The sequence below is a fragment of the Pholcus phalangioides genome, unplaced genomic scaffold (genome assembly GCF_987345545.1).
Source record: "Pholcus phalangioides strain wild (caught in Gottingen) unplaced genomic scaffold, Ppha-v1.0 ptg000017l_1, whole genome shotgun sequence".
Lineage (NCBI taxonomy): Eukaryota > Metazoa > Arthropoda > Arachnida > Araneae > Pholcidae > Pholcus > Pholcus phalangioides.
The window spans coordinates 16,907,429-16,929,934 of NW_028301610.1; the positions used below are offsets into that span (position 1 = coordinate 16,907,429).

General features: G+C 35.6%; 1 protein-coding gene across 4 annotated transcripts in view; it reads left to right on the plus strand.

Moving 5' to 3' along the window:
• The window catches only part of Lasp (LIM and SH3 domain protein Lasp), a 126,973-nt gene extending 105,090 nt beyond the window's left edge, over window positions 1–21,883 (plus strand). For all 4 annotated transcript variants that reach the window (XM_089246082.1, XM_089246085.1, XM_089246086.1 and 1 more), the window contains 2 exons: window positions 9,068–9,105; window positions 18,030–21,883. In XM_089246082.1, coding sequence (XP_089102208.1) covers window positions 9,068–9,105; window positions 18,030–18,206 — 215 coding nt within the window. In that variant the 3' untranslated portion in view covers window positions 18,207–21,883. The remainder of the gene's footprint in view (window positions 1–9,067; window positions 9,106–18,029) is intronic.
• Window positions 21,884–22,506: the final 623 nt, after the last annotated feature.

A 22,506-nucleotide genomic window follows, 5' to 3' on the forward strand; every position in this document is an offset into this window, starting at 1 on the left:
TGAACTAGCTAGCATTCTCCCTACAGAGCCACTTTAGGGATTTCTAAATACTTAGCGGATCTAAGGGATCTGAAAATGTGTCGCGAGCCGCTTAAGTGCTCTGAACCTGTGCCGCGCGTCATACAAGTGATTCGTGATTATGCCGCTGATCACTCGAGTAATCTGGGAATGTGCCGCGGATAACTTGAGTGATGTAGAACCGCACTGGTGGCCACACCAATGCTCTAAAACTGTGTCACATGTTATTCAAGGGATCTCTAAATGTGCCACGGATCGCTTAAATGGTCTGGAATTGTGCCCCGGGTCACTTCAGCGATCCTTGAATGTGCCGCTTGGTTCATTTTTACAGGTTTGAGAGGGACAGGCCGCAACAGAACCCCCAGGGCCACATTTGATCCGCACAGGCTAAGTGGTTACCGTGGCTCAAGGGTTACCTATGTGGCTTACAGGTATCACTCAAGTGGCTCGCGGCGCATTCCCAGATTATTTGAGTGACCCGCGGCACATTTACAGATCACACTTATAACCTGTGGCGCTGTTCTAGATCATTTAATTAAGTGGCCCACGACATGTTTTCAAATTAATGAAGTAGCCCCGCACACTTCAAAAGGTTGAGTTAAGTTGAAATGTACTGCGAGTCATGCAGGTGGTCTGAAAGTGTGCCGCGAGCCGTTTGAGTCATCTGGAAATGTGCCGCAAGTCACTTGGATGATCTGAAAGTGCACAGCGGGCCACTTGAGTGGCCTGAAAAAGTGTCAAGAGCGCCACTAAAATAATCTATAAGAAATGCATTGAACCACTTAGTGTTAATGTATTGCAGCCCATTAGGTGATCTGTGTGCTGTGAGCCACTCATGTGCCAAATGTGCCTCCAGTCACTTACAGTAATCTGCAACTGAACTACATGCCACTTCAGTGAACTGGGGGTTTGCTGCAGGCCGCTCAAGTGATTTGGAAATATGCTTGGGGTCACTTAGCTGATCTGGATATATGCTGTTGGCAGCTTGAATGATCTGCAAATGTGCCGCAAGCCACTGAAGTAATCTGGAAATGTGTCCCACTTAAATGATTTGATGATCATTGGTGGGCCACTCGTGTGGTTTTGTTATTCATCCTGGACCACATGAGATGACTTCGGGGGTCATGGGTTAGCATGTTTGTTTTAAGGCATACTAGGTTCGTGTGTATGCTATTGACGATATGTTCATTACATATGCAGGCCATTCTAATCATTGTATCCTTCGGATGTAATGTAACTCCACGAGTTGTTACATCAAGGGTGTTCAACATTCAGTAGAGTGTGGGTCATTTCATTGATTTTGAAATGTGTCGCGGATCACTTAAGCTGACCTGTAAATATGTCTGGGTCAATTGAGTACTCTGGAACTGTGCCGCGGTGATCAGTAAATTTTCCGCGGGTCACCTAAATGATCTGGAAATGTGCCGCAGCACACTGAAAGAATTTGGAACTGTGGCGCAGGTTATTGAGTGATCTTTAAAAGTTTCATGGGTCAATTGAGTGTTCCGGAACTGTGCCACAGTGATCTCTAAATATGCTGCAAAATATTTAATGATCAGGAAACGTCCCGTGGGGTCACTTGAATGACATGTAAATACGCCATGGGTCACTTGAATGATATGTAAATGTACCTGGGGTCACTTGGAGTGGTCTGGAACTTTGCCGTGAGTCACTTAAGTGTTGGTAAACAGTGTCGCACATCACTGAAGTGATCTAGGAATGTGCCACAGCTCATTTATGTGAAGTGGAACAGCAGCTCGGGTAACTTGAGTAATCTGGAGCTGTGCCGTGGTGATCTGTAAATGTGATGCGAGCCACTTGAATGACCTGAAACTGCCGCAGGGCCTCTTGAACGATCTGGAAGTGTATCGCTTAGTTCATTTTTACAAAATTAGGTTTGAAAATGTGGGCCACAACAGATGACTCTACCCCTAGTGGCTTCTGATACATGCTGATACAAAAAATTTTCGAGCACCAACTTAAGAAAGTCTCTTTCATACTGATCTCTAGATTAAAGGTTCTCCCAATCAATACCTGGCTAATTGAAATCCCCTAGTATGAGAACCCTCTCACGCTTACACATGTAGGAAATTTCATCATGAAATTTGGCGATGTAGTTTGAATCCCTATTCGGTGGATTGTAACAAACCCCAACAATAAGTTTATGATGTCTTTTGTTTTCAAGCTCAACCCATATAGTTTCAATATCACTTCTCAGCAAGTTACACTCTCTAGCCTTCAAACATGATTTCACGTATATCAACACTCCACCCCCCTTTCCTAATCAGATCTATTTCTCAAAAAAGTATCGTATCCTGAGATGTGTAAGAAAGATTCATCCCCATCGTTTGCCCAAGATTCTGTAATGGCTATAAGATCCAGGCCCTCCACAACTATCATAGTTTCTAAAAAATCTTCCTTATAACCCAAGCTCCTGGCATTTATTAGCACACATTTTAATTTGCCTGGTGATTTAGTGTCAATCAAGAAGCCATCCAAGTCAGAGGTGGGTAATTCCCCGTCAGTACTGTTGTGATTATCATTAACTAACCCGCATTCCCAACTACGTGGTCTGGGAGTAAAAAAACGGAGCTAAGACTATCGTAAACCTCCCAGACCCCCCCCCCTCTTATTTAGATGGATCCCATCCGAACTAAACCACCTATCGGTAAATGCGGGAAGCTCCAAGAACGTGACCCCAAGTGAGGAGCAAATGTCCTTCAGGCCTATATTGAATTTTTGAATCCTACTCGTATACCCCCTGCTACCACTGGAATCACTGCCACATCTGAGCCCCCTTCTCTAGTGGATAATAGTAAATCCCAATGGACACCCATGAAATGCTGCAAAATGTGTACAAATATAAAGCTCTATCTTGCAAGACTATTTGAGTGGTTCACACATTTTCATGAATGTCATGGGCAGGGATGGGCTTAAGTATTTTGCGGCTATCTGAAATGATTTTCCCCAATCCTTCAGGGAACTGATATAGCCTCAGCCCCCAGATTCCAGTACCTATTCTAGGAACCCTGTAGCAAAATATGGGTACTATGTCCAAAATATCTGCAGCACCACAATGGAAAGGCTGACAGAGCTAGATGACAGATTATCAGCCCAGTGTTTCAACTAAATACTCTTTCATCTGTGACAAGTATGCATTTTGCCACTCTCCCCCATGTAGTTTTAGATACAGTACATTGTTAGAGTGAGAATTCAGCTCACTTTCTTTTCCATCTCCTTGGACCCCAAACTGGCTTACACTCTTGACATGGGCAAGGCCTATGTTTCTTGCATGGACATTTTGGCCTAAAAACTTTCAGGGCCCAAAGCGGGCTGAATTTTGCATTATAGGCATGGGTCCTTCCTCATGTCTCTGCCACAAAAAATACTATGTACAAGGGGCCGCAAAAATATTTTCCTAGGGCATCATTATTAACTTATGATATACAGGCCCTGGGTTTGGAGGATGTCAAAATCCTAGACCTAGAGGGTCTTCTGCAGGGCCGGAACTAGAGAGGGGCAGGAGTCAACTGCCCTGGGAGGAAAAATTTTAGGGGAGTGGCAATTTTAGGTGGAAACAAAGAACACCATTATAAAATTATTGACTTTTTAAGTTCGGGGGTGGCAAAAATCATAGTTATAGCCCTGATATTTTGTCTTGGCCAGAATTTTCTATCTGTTTTGTGGCCCCTAAAATTTAGCCGCCTGGTGCAGCTGCATCCTTCACACCTGCCTAATTCCAGCCCTAGTCGTAGGAGACCAGCAATTAGAAGATCAGCGAAAAATTTTGACAGAGTTTGGCAGCTATCGTTACAATATGGGTGTTTGTCCATTCAAAATTATGGCAGAAGAATTGAATCTTCCACGAGAAATCGTCCAAACCATTGTGACTAAAGATTGGGCAAATGCAAATTTTGATCCCCATCACCTAAGTGCTGAACAAAAACAACAGCTAATTTAGTCTTAATGACTTAATCAATATGGCAGATGATACCACATTTTCCAGTACCATCCACAAACTGAAATACTGTCTTACAAAATACAACTTCATCTCCGTACACATTATATACCAATTTGTGGGTTGTTGTTGAAGTTTTACCAATTCGAAACAAAATTTCACATCCATACTCTGCTTTATTACACAATAAACAGCTCTCTTTCATTACAGCTACCCTGCATAAACAAACACTTGCTGACATATTGTGAAAAAGGGCGCAAATGTTAGGTAGCATAGGGAATAACGTATTGTGGCAGTGCGGCTCTGACTGCTCACATTTTCAAAAGGAGGAGGGATTGACATTATTTACCGGTCACACATTTTAAACTGGGATATACTCCCAATGGCCAAAAAAATTAGGAACACCCCTCACTCTAACTTTGACTCATCCATGCAGGGTGTGCGCTGATGTAATAAACTGATTTTGCTGTTAAGAAGCTTTCTCCTAGTCAGATCACCAGTTAACGTGTCACTTTGCCTGTTTATGGGGAAAACAGGATATTTGAGTGACTTTGAACGTTTCATGATTGTAGACACCAAAAGGGGCGGTTGGAGTATCTCTGAAGCCGCTAACCTTCTTGGCTTTTCTCGTACAACAGTTTCTCGATTCTTGGAAGAATTGCAGCTAAACTAAAAAACTGAGCAGAAAACAGAATAGCAGGCAAAAATCACTTGTGAGCAAAAGAGGTGCCAGGTGACTTACACTCATTGTGTGCAGCAATAGAAGAGCTACTACTAAACCAGACATGCACCTTGTCCATATTCCTTTTCAGAACTTCTAATTAATTGTTACATGTTTGAATGTGTGTGTTGTGAACCTAATGTGAAGCTTGTTTCTGTGTAATGCTTGTTATAGTGCTGCCATCTGCCTCCTATTTTTTGAACTATGAGTTAAGTGTAATGATTGAAGCAGCAGAAGAGCTGCAGCGCAATACAACTTATCATTGTAAAGCACTTCTGTATGCTCTACGAGACGAGACAGATCTTCAAACAAATTGGTCTTGATAGCCGGTGACTAACAAGAGTCCCTTTGATTTTGTTGCAAAATTAAAGAAAACTGTCTTTGTGGGCTAGAGCAATGTTTCTCAACCTTTTTTCGCCCGTGGCCCCCTTTAGACTTTTTTTTTTTTCGTGGCTCCCCTGTTGTACCCAGGGTCTTCGACCCTCATAAAGAAGGAAGATCCTCCTATGTATTGAAATGATTTTTTTCAGTAAATTTATACTGAACAAAAATTTTGTGAATAAGATTGGTCTCTAGACCACTGGGCTAGAATTTATTGAACTTCCCTCTAGTTCTATTCAGGGCTGCCTCAACATCATGGGCCCTAGGCAAAATGATAAGCTGGTAGTCCCATAATTAGCTGGAAAAGTAACACATACCACATATTTACCATTTATCTTCAAAAGTCATTGTAATGTACAAAACCTCATGAGGAGAGGTCACTTAATGGATATGATTCCCCTGGGTGTGGCCCCTCACAAGAGTGGGACTGACAGAGCAGCAGCCTGGGGGCCCAATATGATTCTCATCATTTTTTTGTTTTTTACACCATGAATTTAATATGGAAGAACCTATGAGAAAAATCTAGTCAGGAGATCTGCGAAAGACCCCACCCTAGGGGCCCTGTTGCAAAATATGGAGGTCAGGCCTGGGGACTTAAGATGGCCTGGTTCTTATGGGTACTGGATTATGTAAGTAGTTACACTTCCACAACCATAGTTTATTTGAGACATATATACTCAACCCATTGCCTGCGGGCCAGACATGGCCCTTGGAGTCTTCTGATGGGGCCCAAGACATCAAACTTAGTTTTTTAAAAATGAATGAAGCAGCATATAACTAGGTTCCTTACATGACCCAGACACATTCTCAGACCACTTAAGTGATCTGTGGCACATTTAAAGATAATTTCAGTAGCCTGCAGCATATTTCCAGATTACTTGATTGTCCCATGGCACATTTTCAAACCAATGAAGTGGTCCATGCACTTCAAAAGGTTTAGCATCCTTGACTTTAAAAAGCTTCACACCTAAATATTTTTCTCAGCTCTCTGTGGCCCCCTTTCCTCTTTATTTTCTCCCATCGCCCCCTTGAAATATCCCAGTACCACAAAGGAGCCATATGGCCCTCGGTTGGGAACCACTGGGCTAGAGAATTCTGAAATTGGACAGACTGGAACAATTTTTGAAACTTCTGACAGTAGGAAGCATTTTTGAGGAAAAGCGAGTGAACAACTTTTTCTGAATGTATTCGATGTACTGATTCCGAATATTTTATTTGCCACTTTCGGGCAAAACCTTTGCCCGAAAGTGGCAAATAACCACCGCCTTCAAATGACTTCATCAACATGGCAGATGATGACATAAGAGCATGCCACCGCCAAACCACCCATAAGAGAAAACCACCACCCTTCAAAGGGTCAAATCTTAACATGCTCTAATAAGTGAAGTGATACCATCAATTTCTTCCTTGTCTTACACTTTCCACTATCTCTTCTTTGCCTGACATTTGATCACCTTTGTCATTGTCTAGCCACTGTTCAATGTGACTTCCACTGAAATCTGATATTCTAAAACCTTTTAAATAGTTCTCAGCAAGGTTGGTTTTAACCAAGTGGTTTTTTTTTCAAAAATCAAATAAAAAGGGCCTAAACATAATTTTTTTTCCTTGAAAAATATCATATTTGTTCATTATTAGCCAAAAATTTTTTCATTCTTACCACATTTTTTATATTCTTGGGGACATTCTGATGGTATATCTTCAAATGGTATAAGGTGGTATACATGGTTTTTCCAAAAAATCTTATAAAAGTGGCCTGAATGTATATATTTTCTTCATATGAAGTATCTTAGTTATTTAAAGTGATATACAGAAGACAGAATTTCTCATTCTTACCGCATTTTCTAACTGTTGGCTGTATTCTGATGCTCTATTTTTAGCAAATTCATGAATAAGGATTGCATTACACATCTAAATGTAGTGGTGCATTACCTCACTGGGTTTTGTTTTTTTCCTTCACAAAGAAGCAGCAACAGTAGTGATACTAAACCACCAGCTGTCCCTAAAGGACAAAGGCCAGTGTACTAGTAGTTACATTACCTCACATACATTTTCATTTTCTTACCCATAAGAAGTACCACATCTCATACTGTATATCACCCAGTCTTAATATTCAATAGTTGTTTTTTTATACTTTCACACACACACACTGTTAAGCCCAGTTAATCAAGGTTCTACTGTATAGTAGTAACAGATTTATGAAAAATAATCAGCTATATACAGGGTGATTATAATTAAAGTTTTGATTCCACAACTATATAATAAGTACTGGTCAGAATGACTTGGAAATTTGCATGGATACTCCTGAAGCAATGGAATTTTCTTTGGCAAAAAAAAAAAGTGCAAATAATGCAAAATGTACAAGTAGATTATGCTGTACTTGGCCAGCAATATAATCTATTTTGTGCAACTACATCATTTCGGCACTTCCACAGCATCAGTGTGTGTATAGAACAACTTCTATCAAGATGCACATTGCAATACCAGCAAAGCAGCCGCTGAAGACCCACTTTGACAATAACAGGATGACATGACACCTGGCCGTAAGTTCACCTGACCTTAACCTTTGCAACTTTTGGCTTTGGGAATATCCTAAAATGTTATGTGCAGTGGTCGAATTACAAACTCTGGTGAATTGCAAGCACATCCACATCATGACATACTCTGATCTGTTGTTGAACAAGCATTTTTGTGATTTCACCTCATAGCCAAAATGCAGTGGACAACATTTAACATTTCTGAAATAAGTTGTAGTTTCATTTGTTCAAATACTTCATTTTTGTAATGTTTCATGAATTATGAAATCATACAATGCTAAGTTATCATTTTGCCCTTACTGGCTATCATTTTGCCCTTACTGGCTATCATTTCCATTCTGCGAGCAAATTTCCCACGTGTTGGATGAGTACAGTGTCGTTAATTTTACATTTTTAATTATTTTTCCCCCTTTGTCATTTAAATTCCATTGCTTCAGGAATATTCAGGTAAATTTTGAAGTCATTCTGATGATGGTTCTTTTTTTAAAGTGTTTTGAAATCAGAACTGTAGTTATAATCACCCTGTATATCGTAAATCATCACTAATTAATCTGCATTATTTGTGCTTCATTAAGTACATTATATTCACCTAATTTTTATCGCATTTTTTGCAAAATAGCTTCCTAATTAAGCATACTGAATGTAACTGGAGGAAAAACCTTTATATATATGTAATTATATGGTTAATAATATTAAGAATTTTCAAACACAAAGTAATTCATTGAGTTGAGCAAAAAAAATAACTAAATTGTAAAAGTGGATTTTTGTTAAAATGTAAGAAATATTTGTAGATTAATTAATATGGGAATAGTGCTAATTACATTAATAAACATTTTATTTTAATTAATTATTAGAAGTTTAAATGATTTTTCAGAAATTTTATTGTTTTTAATGTTAATGCAATTTAAATAAGATCTCAGCCACCTCATTGGGTATTTTGCCTGTTGTGGCATTGTATTTGTATAAGTAAAACCGGTTTAAACCAAAAAAACTTTACCAGCGCTGGTTCTCAGCTTCCTTGTCTTGCAACAACTTTTCCATTTTATAAACTAAAGTCGTTTTTTTGAGGCAGCAGCTAAATTAAAAATGGTAGAGTTAATGCTACATCTGTGTAAATTCTTTAGTGTCCTGATTACTTTTGTATTTTCTTCTAAACCTTTGTTTTTGAATAAATCCAAAAAAATTCAAAGAACCAGAAATTTCATAAAATTTTTTTTTTTTTAATTTCCTAGCCACCATGTTAGTAATTCATTGAATGTCACGTTAGGTGTCTTCATAATTTAGAAACAGAGTTGCTATACATGCATTTAGAACATGGGGGGACACTAGCAAAAATCTATCTATTAAATCAAAAGTTCATACAACTTAAAAAGTTTGTGGTAATAATTCTACAAATGTGTAACATTTTTATATCCCAATTGTTTTAAAAATGTCATATTTAACCTTTTTTTACAGGACGAGAACAAGTTTCATCAGGCTCTAAAGCTTCAGGAGTAAGTAGATACAGTAATACAAATGCCCATTTTTGTGAATTATTTCATTTTTTTTCGAAAGTATACATGATTGCTTTTTTTCTTATAAGTGATGAGCAGTCAAATTTAGATTCTCATGAAACTTCAAAAGAGTATAAAAGGTTTTAAAATTCGGTACCCTAGTGGAAAAAGCACTGATGCGCCAACTGAAAATCTAGACTTTTCTAAAGGAATTTAGTTGCTACATGACTTCACAAAGTTACATATTTATTTAAATTATACAGAAGTTCTTTTGAAGTGGTGACTCAGAAAGGAACATCAAGAGGGATAAAAACAATTACCATAAAATATGTGTTTTAAAAATCATGATGAGTTGGTGAAAATCATCAATATATTCATGCTTGATCTGACATCAGTAGGGAGGACGAAAATTATGATAATAAGTACAAAAAACATTTATCTGACATTATGCTTACAACACAACCTGTGGTGCAAAGAACAATATCGGAAAGCAGATGATAAAAAATTATAGTAAATGCTTGGAATTGTGGATGTACACAACGATTGCACTGCCCTCAGTGATGGAGAAAACCATTTTCGAACTGGCTTGAAGATACCGAATGTGCTGTTGAGAATTGCCACAGTAAAACAAAACAATACAAGATCTTCCACTGTCTCCATAAGTGAGTTATGTAAGATGCCCTCAGAAGAAACTCGAGAAATTCAAAGACATTGAGGTCCAATAGGCTGGTATGTCAAGCAATAGGTTTGGCATACTCAATCTACCTTCCAGGATATGTAGCATAGATATAGTTGCACACTTCATGGGAAGATGTACTGGGGCACCATCATGCATGAACATGGCATATTCTGTATGAGTATTTTTGAGATTTGACCAGACTGAATGAGGTTTGCAATAACATTCTATGGCAATTTTTGTTGTTCTTACTATTATTTCTGAGTGTTTCATAAAAATATTTTTGAAAATAATCCAGAAAAATATGTTTGTGAGGATAACACAGACCTGCGAACTTTCTGGATTTTGCCTGGCAATGCCAGATTTTTCACAATGTTTACAGGTCTTCCAGATTATGAATTCATATTGCCGGATTTCAGTTACTGAAATCAACATGGAAATAAATGAAGGGAAAAAACATTGAGTTTGCTGTTTTCCTGGTGCCACATTTCTTTTCTTTAGATATAAATTAATACCAAAGATACAAAAATATTCAGTTATAATGAATTGAAAATTATTAAACTTTTTGTCAGCAAAATTGTCCAACAAAAGCCAGTGTTTCTTTTCCTCCCATAAGAAATTGGACAAAAGAATAGATTATTATCATTTATCGCACATGCTTCTCATAAACATAACTGAGGAATTTCTCTAATGAAGGATGGACCCAGAAAAGTCATTTTCCATGCCAGTCTTTTCTTCATAGTTTTAGGCTTTCCCACTATACACACACAAGATATTTGACAATTTATTAGACTTGTCTCTCCCAGTGACTAAGAGACCACTATTGCTGTTATGCCTTGTTTGAAAAACTTGATGATTAGAGGAAACTGTTGCTTAATGATTGTTATATATAGGGAAAAAGTCCATACAGTCGTAGAATCGATAAGTTTAATTTTTCTGTCAGTCTGCTAAATCATTGTGAGAATGCAAGCAAGACATATAAATTTCTTATTTAATGAGAAGTATGTTATAGAACAATTTTTCTTGCAATTGTCAGATCTTGTTATAAAGGATTTATAACAACTATATTAGCAAATGAAAACATACAAGAATGGATTAGGAATCAAGGCTGCCCACTAAAAGCAGTTCACCACTGATTTTGAAACTACTTTCAATTTTCATACTGCTGCTTTCTTCTCTTGTCGCAAGTTTAAAGTAAAGTGTGGGCCCGCAACATATTTTAAATTATGGCCGAGAAAGTATAATACCAATTAACTTCAGAGTAACAACACTTTGCAATTGAAAAGAAGAAAACTACAGGTTTAATACAAAACCATTTTTTTTACTTTTGGATTTATTAATAATCAAAACTTTCGGCATTGATGTTATGCCCCATATTGAAAATATTACATTAAACTTATAACAATGCTTAATTACTCTGTATCACTCACCCCTAAAATATTAAGAAAAAATATATAGTTAAACAAATGAATTTTCACACTCATATATCATCTCCATTTCTTAAATTACATAGCTGCATGAAAGGAAAAAGTGTGAAGAGACTCACTCTTAACTAGCCCCTTTTTCGATTTCTTAAACTACATGTTCATTTTTCAATTGCCCTCGTGTGAGTGTCCAAAAAAAAGTAAGTCTCCATAGACGTAAGCATCTTTCTGTCTATTTGATTCGGGCCCACTTATAATGAAGTCAAAAAGAAAACAGGCAATTTATACAAATACAACGCCACAATAGGCAAAATGCCCAACGAGGTGGCTGAGACTGGTTTGTATGCGAATTTTGTTATATCCGTACTGACTTTTGGAAAATGGCACATTTAAGCAAAATGAAATTCCTCTTTGCTCTTCAAAATCATGAATTACAAACTTTGAGTGATCTCAAACTTCTTTGAAACTTTACTTTATTTTGTCCATTCTGGCTTTAAACCAACCATATAGCTTCAGAGTAGTAGAAAGCGTTTTGTGCTTAGACATTCTCAAAATTCACTCGCACATGACACCACCCCAACCAACATCTGGATCTAGGTAAAGAAGAGTGGTAAATGTAACAAAGGTGTTTTAGAGGTTGAGACCTTGGGAATAAATAACTTCTCGTCTAAGAGTAAAATAAGACTCAATAAAGAACAGCAAAAAATTTCAGCAAAGCGGATTTTACATCCTGCAAAGAATGCAATAATAGAATGTCTTCCAGGAAAAAAAGATATCGGCTGTAGCTAAGCATTGTTGAAAGGTAAATATTCAGATGAGACAATTTAGATAAGACTACACGGGAATTTTTGACAGTTCCTGTTTGAAAACTGGTTGAAAATTTGTTTTAAGGATACTATGCTGAGATAAGTGTTCATTATAAGCAATCAAAGTAACACAGATTGAGCAATATACAGACCTGCCAACTCTCCAGATTTAAGCGGGAGACTCCGGATTTGTTAAAACTTCTCCAGATTTTGGCAGAAAATTAGATTTTACACGAGCTTTCGCTTTGTCGCGACGACAATTACTGCTGTTGTTGTTAGGGAAAACACCCATAGACGGCAGCTGTGGTCATTTCCATCGAGCAGCCATAAAAAGTCTTGGTGACCGCATTTAAGCAATTGGCAAAGATTTGACTTTGTTTACATAGCGTTTATCGGCAGTTATTTATTAGGGGCATTTGCTAATGACTAAGTCATTATTGGCACCATAAAGTGTATATCCCCCAACAAAGGTGCTGCTGGTATCTGGGTTCTGGTTTCGGGCCTCCATAAGATTCTCTTTTTTTTTTCTTGTCGTAAATTTACTACAGCAGTGGCCTGTCAAAGAGGACCCTGTGGATGGATGTGGGGGAGGGGGGAAAGAAGGCTAGTGATTAGCATCACTGTTCATTCACCTATGGCTATGGTCTTTTTATATGTTATTTTTATACATAATGACATTCATTGCTGTATGCAGTGATCATCAAACATTTGTCATCCTTTACCCTAGGCTCCAGTCATGGTTATTATCTGCAGTTTCCAGGAAAAGTATAGTAGCTATTTGCATTCATAAAAGAACTTTAAGAACAGGCTCAAACATCAATGGTCAACAGCTCGTTGCGACGCCATGATAGATATTGGTGACAACCCTAGGAATCACAATGCTCACTTGAGGAACACTGCCTTAATGGAAACATTTTTTAATGAATTTGTGCAAGTTCATGAAATACTTAAACCCAAGGATATCATCTGTGTGTTGAAGCGCCAAATATAATTACAGACGAGCAGTATTGAATTTTTATGTGAAAAAGTCACATATTAGAAGTGTTTTTGACACAACTGGTGGTAATCCATTTGATTCAAACACAGATGAATTTCAGCCACCTCATTTGATAATTTACCTGTTGTGGCCTTTGTGTTAGTAGTTTGTGTCCGAAAAGAAATGAAACTAATGCGGTAAAAAATGCTTGTTAAATCCACACCATAGTAGAATGATGTTTTTTTTCTTCAAAATTTTGATCTTACTAAATCAACTTGAGTAAGGTACTTGGGCGGTACTATCTACTCTTGTTTATTAAGGATACTATCCGTATGTGCACTGATCATGACAATATAAGGATAAAAGTGAAATTTTGGTACTATCTCAGAAAACAAGCATTGTTTCTCCTCCGAATATTATGAGAAATATACGGATAGGTGATACCAACTCCTTCAACACAAGATGATAAAAAGTTTTCCTCGCAATGGATTTGACCTCGTGAAAATGTATATTTTTTACTTCAAAATTTTTTACTTCGACTTATGTAGTGTTTCTTTCTTGGAAGAAAACTATGCATTTTCGCTCGACTGTTTAAGATTGATTAAACTCAATTCAAAATCTTTTAAGTATAGTAGTATATTAATAGTATTTATCAATGATGTCATTATATTATCAATCTCCCTCAAAGGATTTTTTTATTGTTTTTTTTCTTATGTTTAATTGGTGGTGTTTCATCTGAATTTTTTCTTTAAATGTTTGAGCTGAAAGTTGAAATTCGTTGCAATCTAACGAGATTTCTGATATGTTCATACAACAATGGTAAATGATCAATGAGATTCGTTCAAAATTATATGTAAAAGAAAATAATTGCAATGATTTTTTCTCCCTGCTGATGCTTGCCAGTTTTAATCAAGAAAGAAGTGAGAGTCCTGCATTTAAAATTATGCCAAATTAAATTTATTAAAATATGTGATAAAAAAAAACAATGAAATAGTTGGGACTTGTGTCCTATATGAGTCTGTCTGATAAAGGGAAAAAGTTATAAAGCAGCAGATGGCCAGGTAAATTTGGTTGCCGACCCATGCTTCATAGAGTGCGAACATAATTGTGTATCTAGTGCATTACAACAACAGTAATTATACAGGGGGATTCATATTTAATGGGCCAAAAATAATAGCATAGTACAATTTATGTAATTGATTTATTTAGCCGAAACAAGTTTGTCTGAAACTGCAATCATACAAATTTTATCTGGCAACAACGAAAATTCTTCCAGTTACGAAATCGCAGCTAGAGGCGCTGTTAATCAAAAATGGCACCATCCATACAGGAGAAAGCATACTGTGTTTTTGAATACACCAAAACATAGTTTATCGTCATTCAAAGACATTTTCACATGAAATTTGGTAAAGAACCACAACATTGTAAGGTGGGTGAAGCAGTTTCAGGATACGGGCTGCTTATGCAAGAAAACCAGCCCAGGACGAACATTCCCCAAAACCGAAGTGGTTGAAAAATTCAAAAAGTCCCACAAAATCAAGGCGTCATGCGAGTACAGAACTGAATGTGCCTCAAAAAACGGTGTGGTGTGTGTTATGAAAGCATCTACAATTCAAACCATTCACATTTCAGATGGTACAGGCTTTAAAACCTTCTGACGAACTGTTACGTAAAGCTTTGTTTGTGAATTCGTAAGATAAGCTGGAGGTGGATGGTTTCACGAACAGACTTGTGTTTTCAGATGAAGTATCTTTCACTTATGTGGCAAAGTTAACGGCCATAATTTATGAATTTGGGGCATGGAAAATCCACATGGAACAATGGAGCATCAGCGTGATTCTCCAAAGGTGAACGTTTTCTGCGTCGTAGCCAACAGTTGTGTTTTTGGTCCTTTCTCTTCGTGCAAAAATCGATTAACGGGTACATTTACCAAGACATGCTCTCAAGTGGTTATTCCCTCAGTTAGAGGAAGCTGTTCCCAGCTTCATTTTGCAGCAAGATGGTGCTCCACCTTTTGTAAAAGAAAAAGTGTTCATGCCTTCACTTCCTCAGGACTTACAGCAACTGAAGCAGCGTATAACTGACGTGTTGGACCCATTAACAGGGGATATTCCGTCATGAGTGTGGCAGGAACTGAAATACCACAGACATTAGCAGTGTCACCGCAGGAGCACACAGAGTATCTATAGAAACTTGGATAACTGTAGTTTCATGTGGTAAATATATATTATCAAAATAAGTTAATTACAGCATTCACAGGTATGCTTTATTTTTGGCCCATTTAATATGCATCACCCTGTAATTGGATAGCATGTGCGCATATTTCTAAAAAGGTCACTATAAAATCGAAATTACCAAGTAGTATTTCCATTCCAAGAGCATCAATTCCATTGAAAATTAAAAAAAATTTGAAATCGAGCCAGGTGCAAAAGGCTTTGTTTGAACTTCAGTAATGAGGATTGGCTGAATTTTATCATCAGTGAAGGCATATGCTGATAGGCTTCATTCGTTGCATTGGATGTCATTTGGAGTCAATTTTTTGTATGAAAAATTTCTGCTGTCTTTAGGATAGTATTGTGCCCTTTTTCAATTCACCACTCGCATCTGCCAAAATTTATTCTTTTTCCAAAAAAGAATAAATTTTGACTTATGAAAATAATAATTAAATAAATAAAACTTTAACTTTAGCGCTTAAAAAAATTCAAGACTTAATGCACAAAACTTGTACGAATCGATAGATTGAACGTTCCATAATTTTCCTACACAACTCTGAAGCAAAAGTCAACTTGAATCATATTTTATGAGCCAGAACTTCATTTTTAAAACTGAAGGAAGGTTGCCTGAACAAGGCACATATTTTGCAAAACAATTGCATGCAACAGGGTGCTCTAGTTTATGCAAGAGCATATTGTATTTCAAGTACATAGTAGGACACAAGGTGCAAGTACTAAGCAAAATTATGACCAATTTTCTCTTTCGAAAATTATCAAGATTTGATGGAAAAATAATACAAAATCAAATTTTTTCACCAATTCATCGAAATTTGTAAATTTTGCATTTACTGCATATATATTTTGTGAATAAGAAATTTATGTATACCTAATTTTAAGATAAAATTGAGCTTATGGCACCCTCTTTTGGAAACTAAGGGTAATATTTTAGATGGTGTTCACACAGCTTCTAAGTGATACTGGGAGGCAGCTAATGCTTCCTAAACTGCTATGCTATTAACTTAGAAACTACTATTCACACAGATGGAAATAAAGTTATTAGTATTTTTGAGAAATTTTATAATACTCTGTACAAATGTAAAGAAAGGGGTTGGAATGAAAAAGAGCTGACAGAAAATCGAGCAGAATTTGTACAAGTAGCACCTGTGCTGAAAGAAGACTATAAAATGAAAAAAGGGAAATGCCCAGGTGAAGATGGGATTTCAATAGGCATTGTTGAAGAAGCAGGAGGAGAATTTGCCAGTATGCTAGTTACTTTGTTCACAAATTGTCTCACAGAATCAGATGTGCCAGAAGATTGGAATAATGCAATGATGGTTCTTTACAAAAAGGACGAAAAAGAAAATATCAAGAATTTATCTACCAAATAGTCTCCTACCAGTAATTTATAAAATCTTCACCAAAGTGCTGCTATATAGGCTTGAATTGGACGCAACCTAACCAAAAGAACAAGCAGGTTTTTGAAGTGGATTTAGTAAAATGGACCACATTTAAACAATCAGGGAACTCCTAGAGAGAGACAAGGAATACTAATTACTATTCTGTATGGCCTTCATTGTTTTTGAGGAAGCATTTGACTCGGTCTTCACATCTGCTGTTAAAGCTCTGGATTTAATTGGGGTAGAGAAGACATCATTAAAAAAATATATGACAAAGCAACTGCAACGATTTGTTTGTATAAAGGAAAAGTAAAGGAAGAGCAAGTTGGAAAAGAAGTCTGACAGGCTGATACTATCTCACCAAAGCTCTTTACTGTTGTTTTAGAAGTATTCAGAAAACTGGATTGGGATGAGAAAGGAATTAAAATAAATGAAGAATTTCTCAACCATTTGAGTTTTGCTGATGACGTTATCAGCAGTAATCCAGACACACACTAGAAGAAATGATAAAAGAACTGGCAAAGGCAAGTATTCAGGTGAGTTTGAAAATGAATCTGCAAAAGACTAAAGTTATGTTCAACTCCTTTGCTTTGAAGATCTTGCTCAAACAAAAACACAGAAGTAGTAGTATGCTATGTGTATCTGGGACAAGAAATTACCATGAACAACAGAATCATTAATGAAATAAACAGAAGAATCAGGATCAGATGAAATACTTTTGGAGAAAACTTAATTCTAAGGGTCACATGTGCCATTATGCCTGAAAAGAAGTGTTTAACCAAAAATTTGTGCTACCAGCACTTGCTGAAACATGGATACTCACAACCAAGACGATACAAAGGCTATGGGCAAAACAAAATTGTTATTTATATTTAGTGTGTTATCTGTATGTAAATAGATTAGAGTGTGGACATATATGGAAATGATGGTATTGTATGTCGTATAGTATGATGTATGCATGCATGCATTTTGAAATGTGGCAAATTGGCTAAAATAAAAATGTTATGAATAAAAACATAATTTAGTCAATTTATTTGTCAAATAAAGTTTATTTCCAAACTTGACAAATTTTCTGATCAAATTTCAAATTTTTTTAAATTCAGATAAAAAAGTTGATTTACTCATTGTATAAATAAACTTCTGAAATTTTTAACTGTAATTAATCAGACCAACCCTAGTAGTTTTATTTAGGCCAAGTATTATGATGGCATCCTGATTACATTTTAATTATTTTATGAAATTGTGTAGCAGAATCTCCATATAACAAAGTTGCTCAGTTCTCTATCAAATAATTTGTTGTAGAAAAATTCTTTCAAAGAAATAACTTTCAATATTTTTTGTATTTTAGAATATTGAAAATTTTGCAAAAAAAAAAAAATATATATCCTTTTTTTGGCAGCATTTATGTATCTGCATGTTTCATTTTATTTAGCGATCATTCCGTGCCATGTATGACTATGCAGCCCAAGATTCTGATGAGGTCAGTTTCTTAGATGGAGACATCATAATAAATTGCAACTCAATTGATGAGGGTTGGATGACTGGCACTGTTCAAAGAACTGGCCAGAGTGGAATGCTGCCTGCAAATTATGTTGTGATGATCAATTAAAGAACTTAACTTTTTTTGTATTCATAAGTCTGTCCACAGTTTTTGTATGTTTCAGTTTGGATAGATACTTTTGTTTAAGCATTCTGAAGACTCGCTCAAAGAGGCTCGCTCAAGCATTTTTTTCATGCACGTAAAGGGGGAGGGGTAAGAAATTGGCAATATCTTAAAAGCTCTAGCTTTGCATCTCAGTGTATTGAATAGATTTGTCTTACTCCTTGTTTTCAAATGAAAGCTAAATTGTGGAAATATTTGAACATATAAGGTATGAGTAAAATATTGAGCATTCACATTCAAGATTTTTTTCTTTTACTGAACATATAAACTTCTAACTCTGTTGTTCATATTAGAACATGCATGTCTGGATTTGCTTTGGCTGAAAAGCACAAAACATACTTTTTTTTAATTTAATAACATTGACTTCTTTAGTTCCTGCATTTTAGTTTGTTACGTGATTTGCAAAGTGATGCATTCTTTCCTTTAAATGGTGAATGACAATGTGTTAACTGTTAAGATAACATACTTTAATTTCTAGAATAAAATTTATATATCTTACGCGATACAGGTATGAACCAACTGAATGCCGAATAGCCTAACAACTTGCTATTACCCATGTTTTATGAATTAGTAATGAAATTGTCTTTCTTATGTGAAAGATGAAAAAAAAATGTTTATATTGCTTGTTGAATTTGTGGCTTATGTTGTCTATATAAAATGTGCCAAATCAACGTTTATAAACAGATTTTCTTTTAAACACTCAAATGTTGGTGTATGCAGTTAGCACTAGACAAATTCAAAGTTTACTTTTGTCTTGAGAAATTAGGTGGGGTGTGTGTGCTTGTGTATGCAATCGCATGAATCTTTTGAATGTTATGCTTTTATTACTTAAAAAGTGAAACTGGTTGTTTTTTGGAGCACACGTTCACTGTGCAATTCTTTAACACTTGTATGCATAGGTGTGTAGGATAAGTTTTTCATCCCTTTTTAGCTACATGTTATGTTTCTGCCTATTCGTAAGAGAACGTGCATGAGTATATGTGAATGTGTGTTTTATTTTGTAAAGTGACGAAATGGTACTATGTAAGGCTTTTATACTGGTTTGTAAAGCTTCGAGAAGATATTTAGTGTTGTGTATATATATATATTTTTTCATTTATGGTCTTTTTGTGAAGGCAGAGTAAAGCTTTTTTCTTTTGATGTGCATTTCAACCGAGATGGCGATGCTTTGAGTTTGAAAGTATGTGTAACTGTTCTGATATCAACTTGGAGCATATATTACTAAGTTAATGTAATTGCTTATTTCAGTTTTATTCGTACCCTTAGGTTATTTGCTTTTCTTTTTTTTTTAAGAACAAAAGTTACTTTGTGCACCATTTTAATGAGTAAAGCAATAGGAATTAAGTTGCATTAAACCTTTGCAGCATTCTTAAACATGGGAGGGTTTGCATACTTTTCAATAAATTAATGAGCTAATATGTGATTATTCTTTTGCATTCATAAAAAAAATCAAGTGTATATTTTTAATTGCAATTAAAATGTGAAAGCTACATGAAAAACATGGATGCTTGTCCTCTTTGTATTTCTCATAATCTTAAAATGGAAGACTCCTATGTGAGTTTCACCGTATGTTCAAGCTGTGTTTGTTTTAAAATTATCCTTGTAATTTTATCAACATTTTCAGCCAAAATTTTGTCAAACTGATCTGAAAATTCTTTGTGACTGTTATACTTTTGAAACGGATATACAGTGACAATAACATGAAGTAAAAATACAATGGCTTTTGTCAGAAGATGGAACTTTTTTTTTTCATAAGTAAACACAAACTTAATTTTTTTTACAATGTGGGAAAGTATTGGGCTTGGTAGCTTAGATCGATAAGACAATTCACTTACTGTATGAAACATTGTTCAGAGATTTCATGCATAAAAATGTGCTCAGTCTTTGTCAGAGTATTTCCTGACACATAGAAACAAGTTCTACTTAACTTGTGGAAGATGGATGATGCTGTTGATATGTCGCCAAGAGAGGACTTCATGACGATAATGATTATGTTTAACAAAATATAGTATTTACTCAAATTTATATAAATGATTTCCAGATTATATTGGTGGGTGTTCTTTTCCCTGTGACATGGTGAGTGAGGTTTGTTGCCAAGACAGCTCAAAATCTCGCCAAACATCAGCTTCTTTGCTGGCATATGCTACAATGCCAAGGTAACCTCACAGAACATTGCTACTACAAGAAGTCCATACACTGAACAGTTAGCACACCAACTCCTTGGCAAGAGACATGAAACTAAAGTCATTCGAAATCGATTGTAAACTGTAGATCTCAGTCTTAGCCCTCGTGTGTATAAAATGATTTTGATGCAAAAAAAATCAAGATAGATAAATATATTCACAAGTCTTTTAATCATGGTTTCATGTGCTTGCATAATTTATGTTCCAATTTAATTACATATATGGCAAATTTGCCTTGAGCTCATTAAATCTTCAGGGTTAAACATGATATGTGCATTAAAAATAAGGGATGAGAAAAATATTAAACTAAATTTTCTTGCTGACTTTTGTGATAAAACCCAAAGCACAAAATCTTGTGTGTTGGTAGACTTTTGATAATCAATTCTTTCATGAAATAATTTATCACTGGCTATACTCAAGTAGAAAGAAATTTCAGTGCAACTGTTCGTGAAATTATTGTTTGATTATAAATTCTTTTAAAGTGAATGAAGAAATAACTTTTTTGTGTACATATAGAACATACTTCTACAATTGTTTTATATCTTTGCATGATTTATTGCTGAAGACTAGTTTTGCTGTTTATATCTCAGTTGAAAGTTAAATTTTTGAATCAGTTTAAGCTATCAACATTTAATTGAATAGAATTACTCAGACAATGATGCCCAAGTTCGGTGCATTAATAATATTGATAATGCTTAGGATATCTATAAGTGATTTTTATTTTATGAAATACAGTGTTCCTTGAATGTGGTATGAAGGTAAAAAGGTTGTAAATATAAAATTGGGACTCTGAATTGTTCAGAATGTTTTTAATTAAAAAATATTGAGACATTCTGAAAAGTATTTAGTTATTTCAATGGGCATTAATGTTCATGCCATATGAAATAGATGCTCATAATAGAGCAATAAATATTGCCTTTTCATTATATTTTCTGTCATGGAAAATATCTTTCGTTTGTAGAGAATACTAGTTCAAGTTGTATAAATACAAATTTCACCACAGGCCGTGTAGCTGTCTACCTTCATAAAAAGTTAGTGTTCCCTGTGATGTTACTGTGTGTGTATTTCTAGTTCCTTTTTAAGAAGAAAGAGTGAAGTAAATTGTGAATAAAATACATGAAGTGATTTTATTTAATGCTTCTGGCATTGCTCTTTTTTTGTGTATGTATGACCATGTAATTTACTATGCGATGATTTTTGCCTCTGTTCTTTGCATATTCAGGGTGCTGTTGTGTAATTTTAATGCGTGGAATTTGAAAGATTTTTAATTTGTTATTTTTGCAGTTTCTATTGCATTTGTCCTATAGTGAAATATCTTCTCTTGTTGTCCACTTCTGGAGAATAAAATTTACGAACACAACAAATGTTTCAATTTTGTGACTAAAATATTTTTATTTTTATTCATATTTTTAGTTCTAATTGTCCATATGTCACAGAGACCAGTGAAACAAGTTTTACCAAGGCGAGTTGGTAAAAGCCTGAAATATGTTAGAAAACATTTTGAGTTCTGACGATTACCAAGTCAAAGCCTTTTTTCAATGTTTTAATGAATGAATTAATCATCATGAACTTATTATTAGTTTCTGCTGCTGATTGATGTTTTAATAATTATAATTTAATAATTGTAATTAATAATTAACTAATGAATTAGCCACCGTGAATTTTTCCTCACGCTTAGTCCTTAGTTCCCGACGCCAATTTACGTAATAATTATCATTCATAAATTGATTCAAATATGGATGATTTTTTGCTCAGCTAAGATACATAAAATCAATAGGTTTTCTGGATATTATGCTGGGGTGAACAGGAAAAAAAAATGTTTCACTACACTGGGAATCAAACCCACAACCTCTTGCATACCGGCAAACATACTTACCTTTATGCCATAGAAAGACTATCCTTTTTTCCTTAAAACATGCACAGTAGTGTGACTTGAAGTAGAATGGAAAGTGTTTGCCGGGTATGCAAGAGGTCCTGGGTTCAATTCCCGGTGGAGAGAAAACTTTTTTTTTCCTGTTCACCTTGGTATAATATCCAGAAAGTCTATTGATTTCACTTCATAA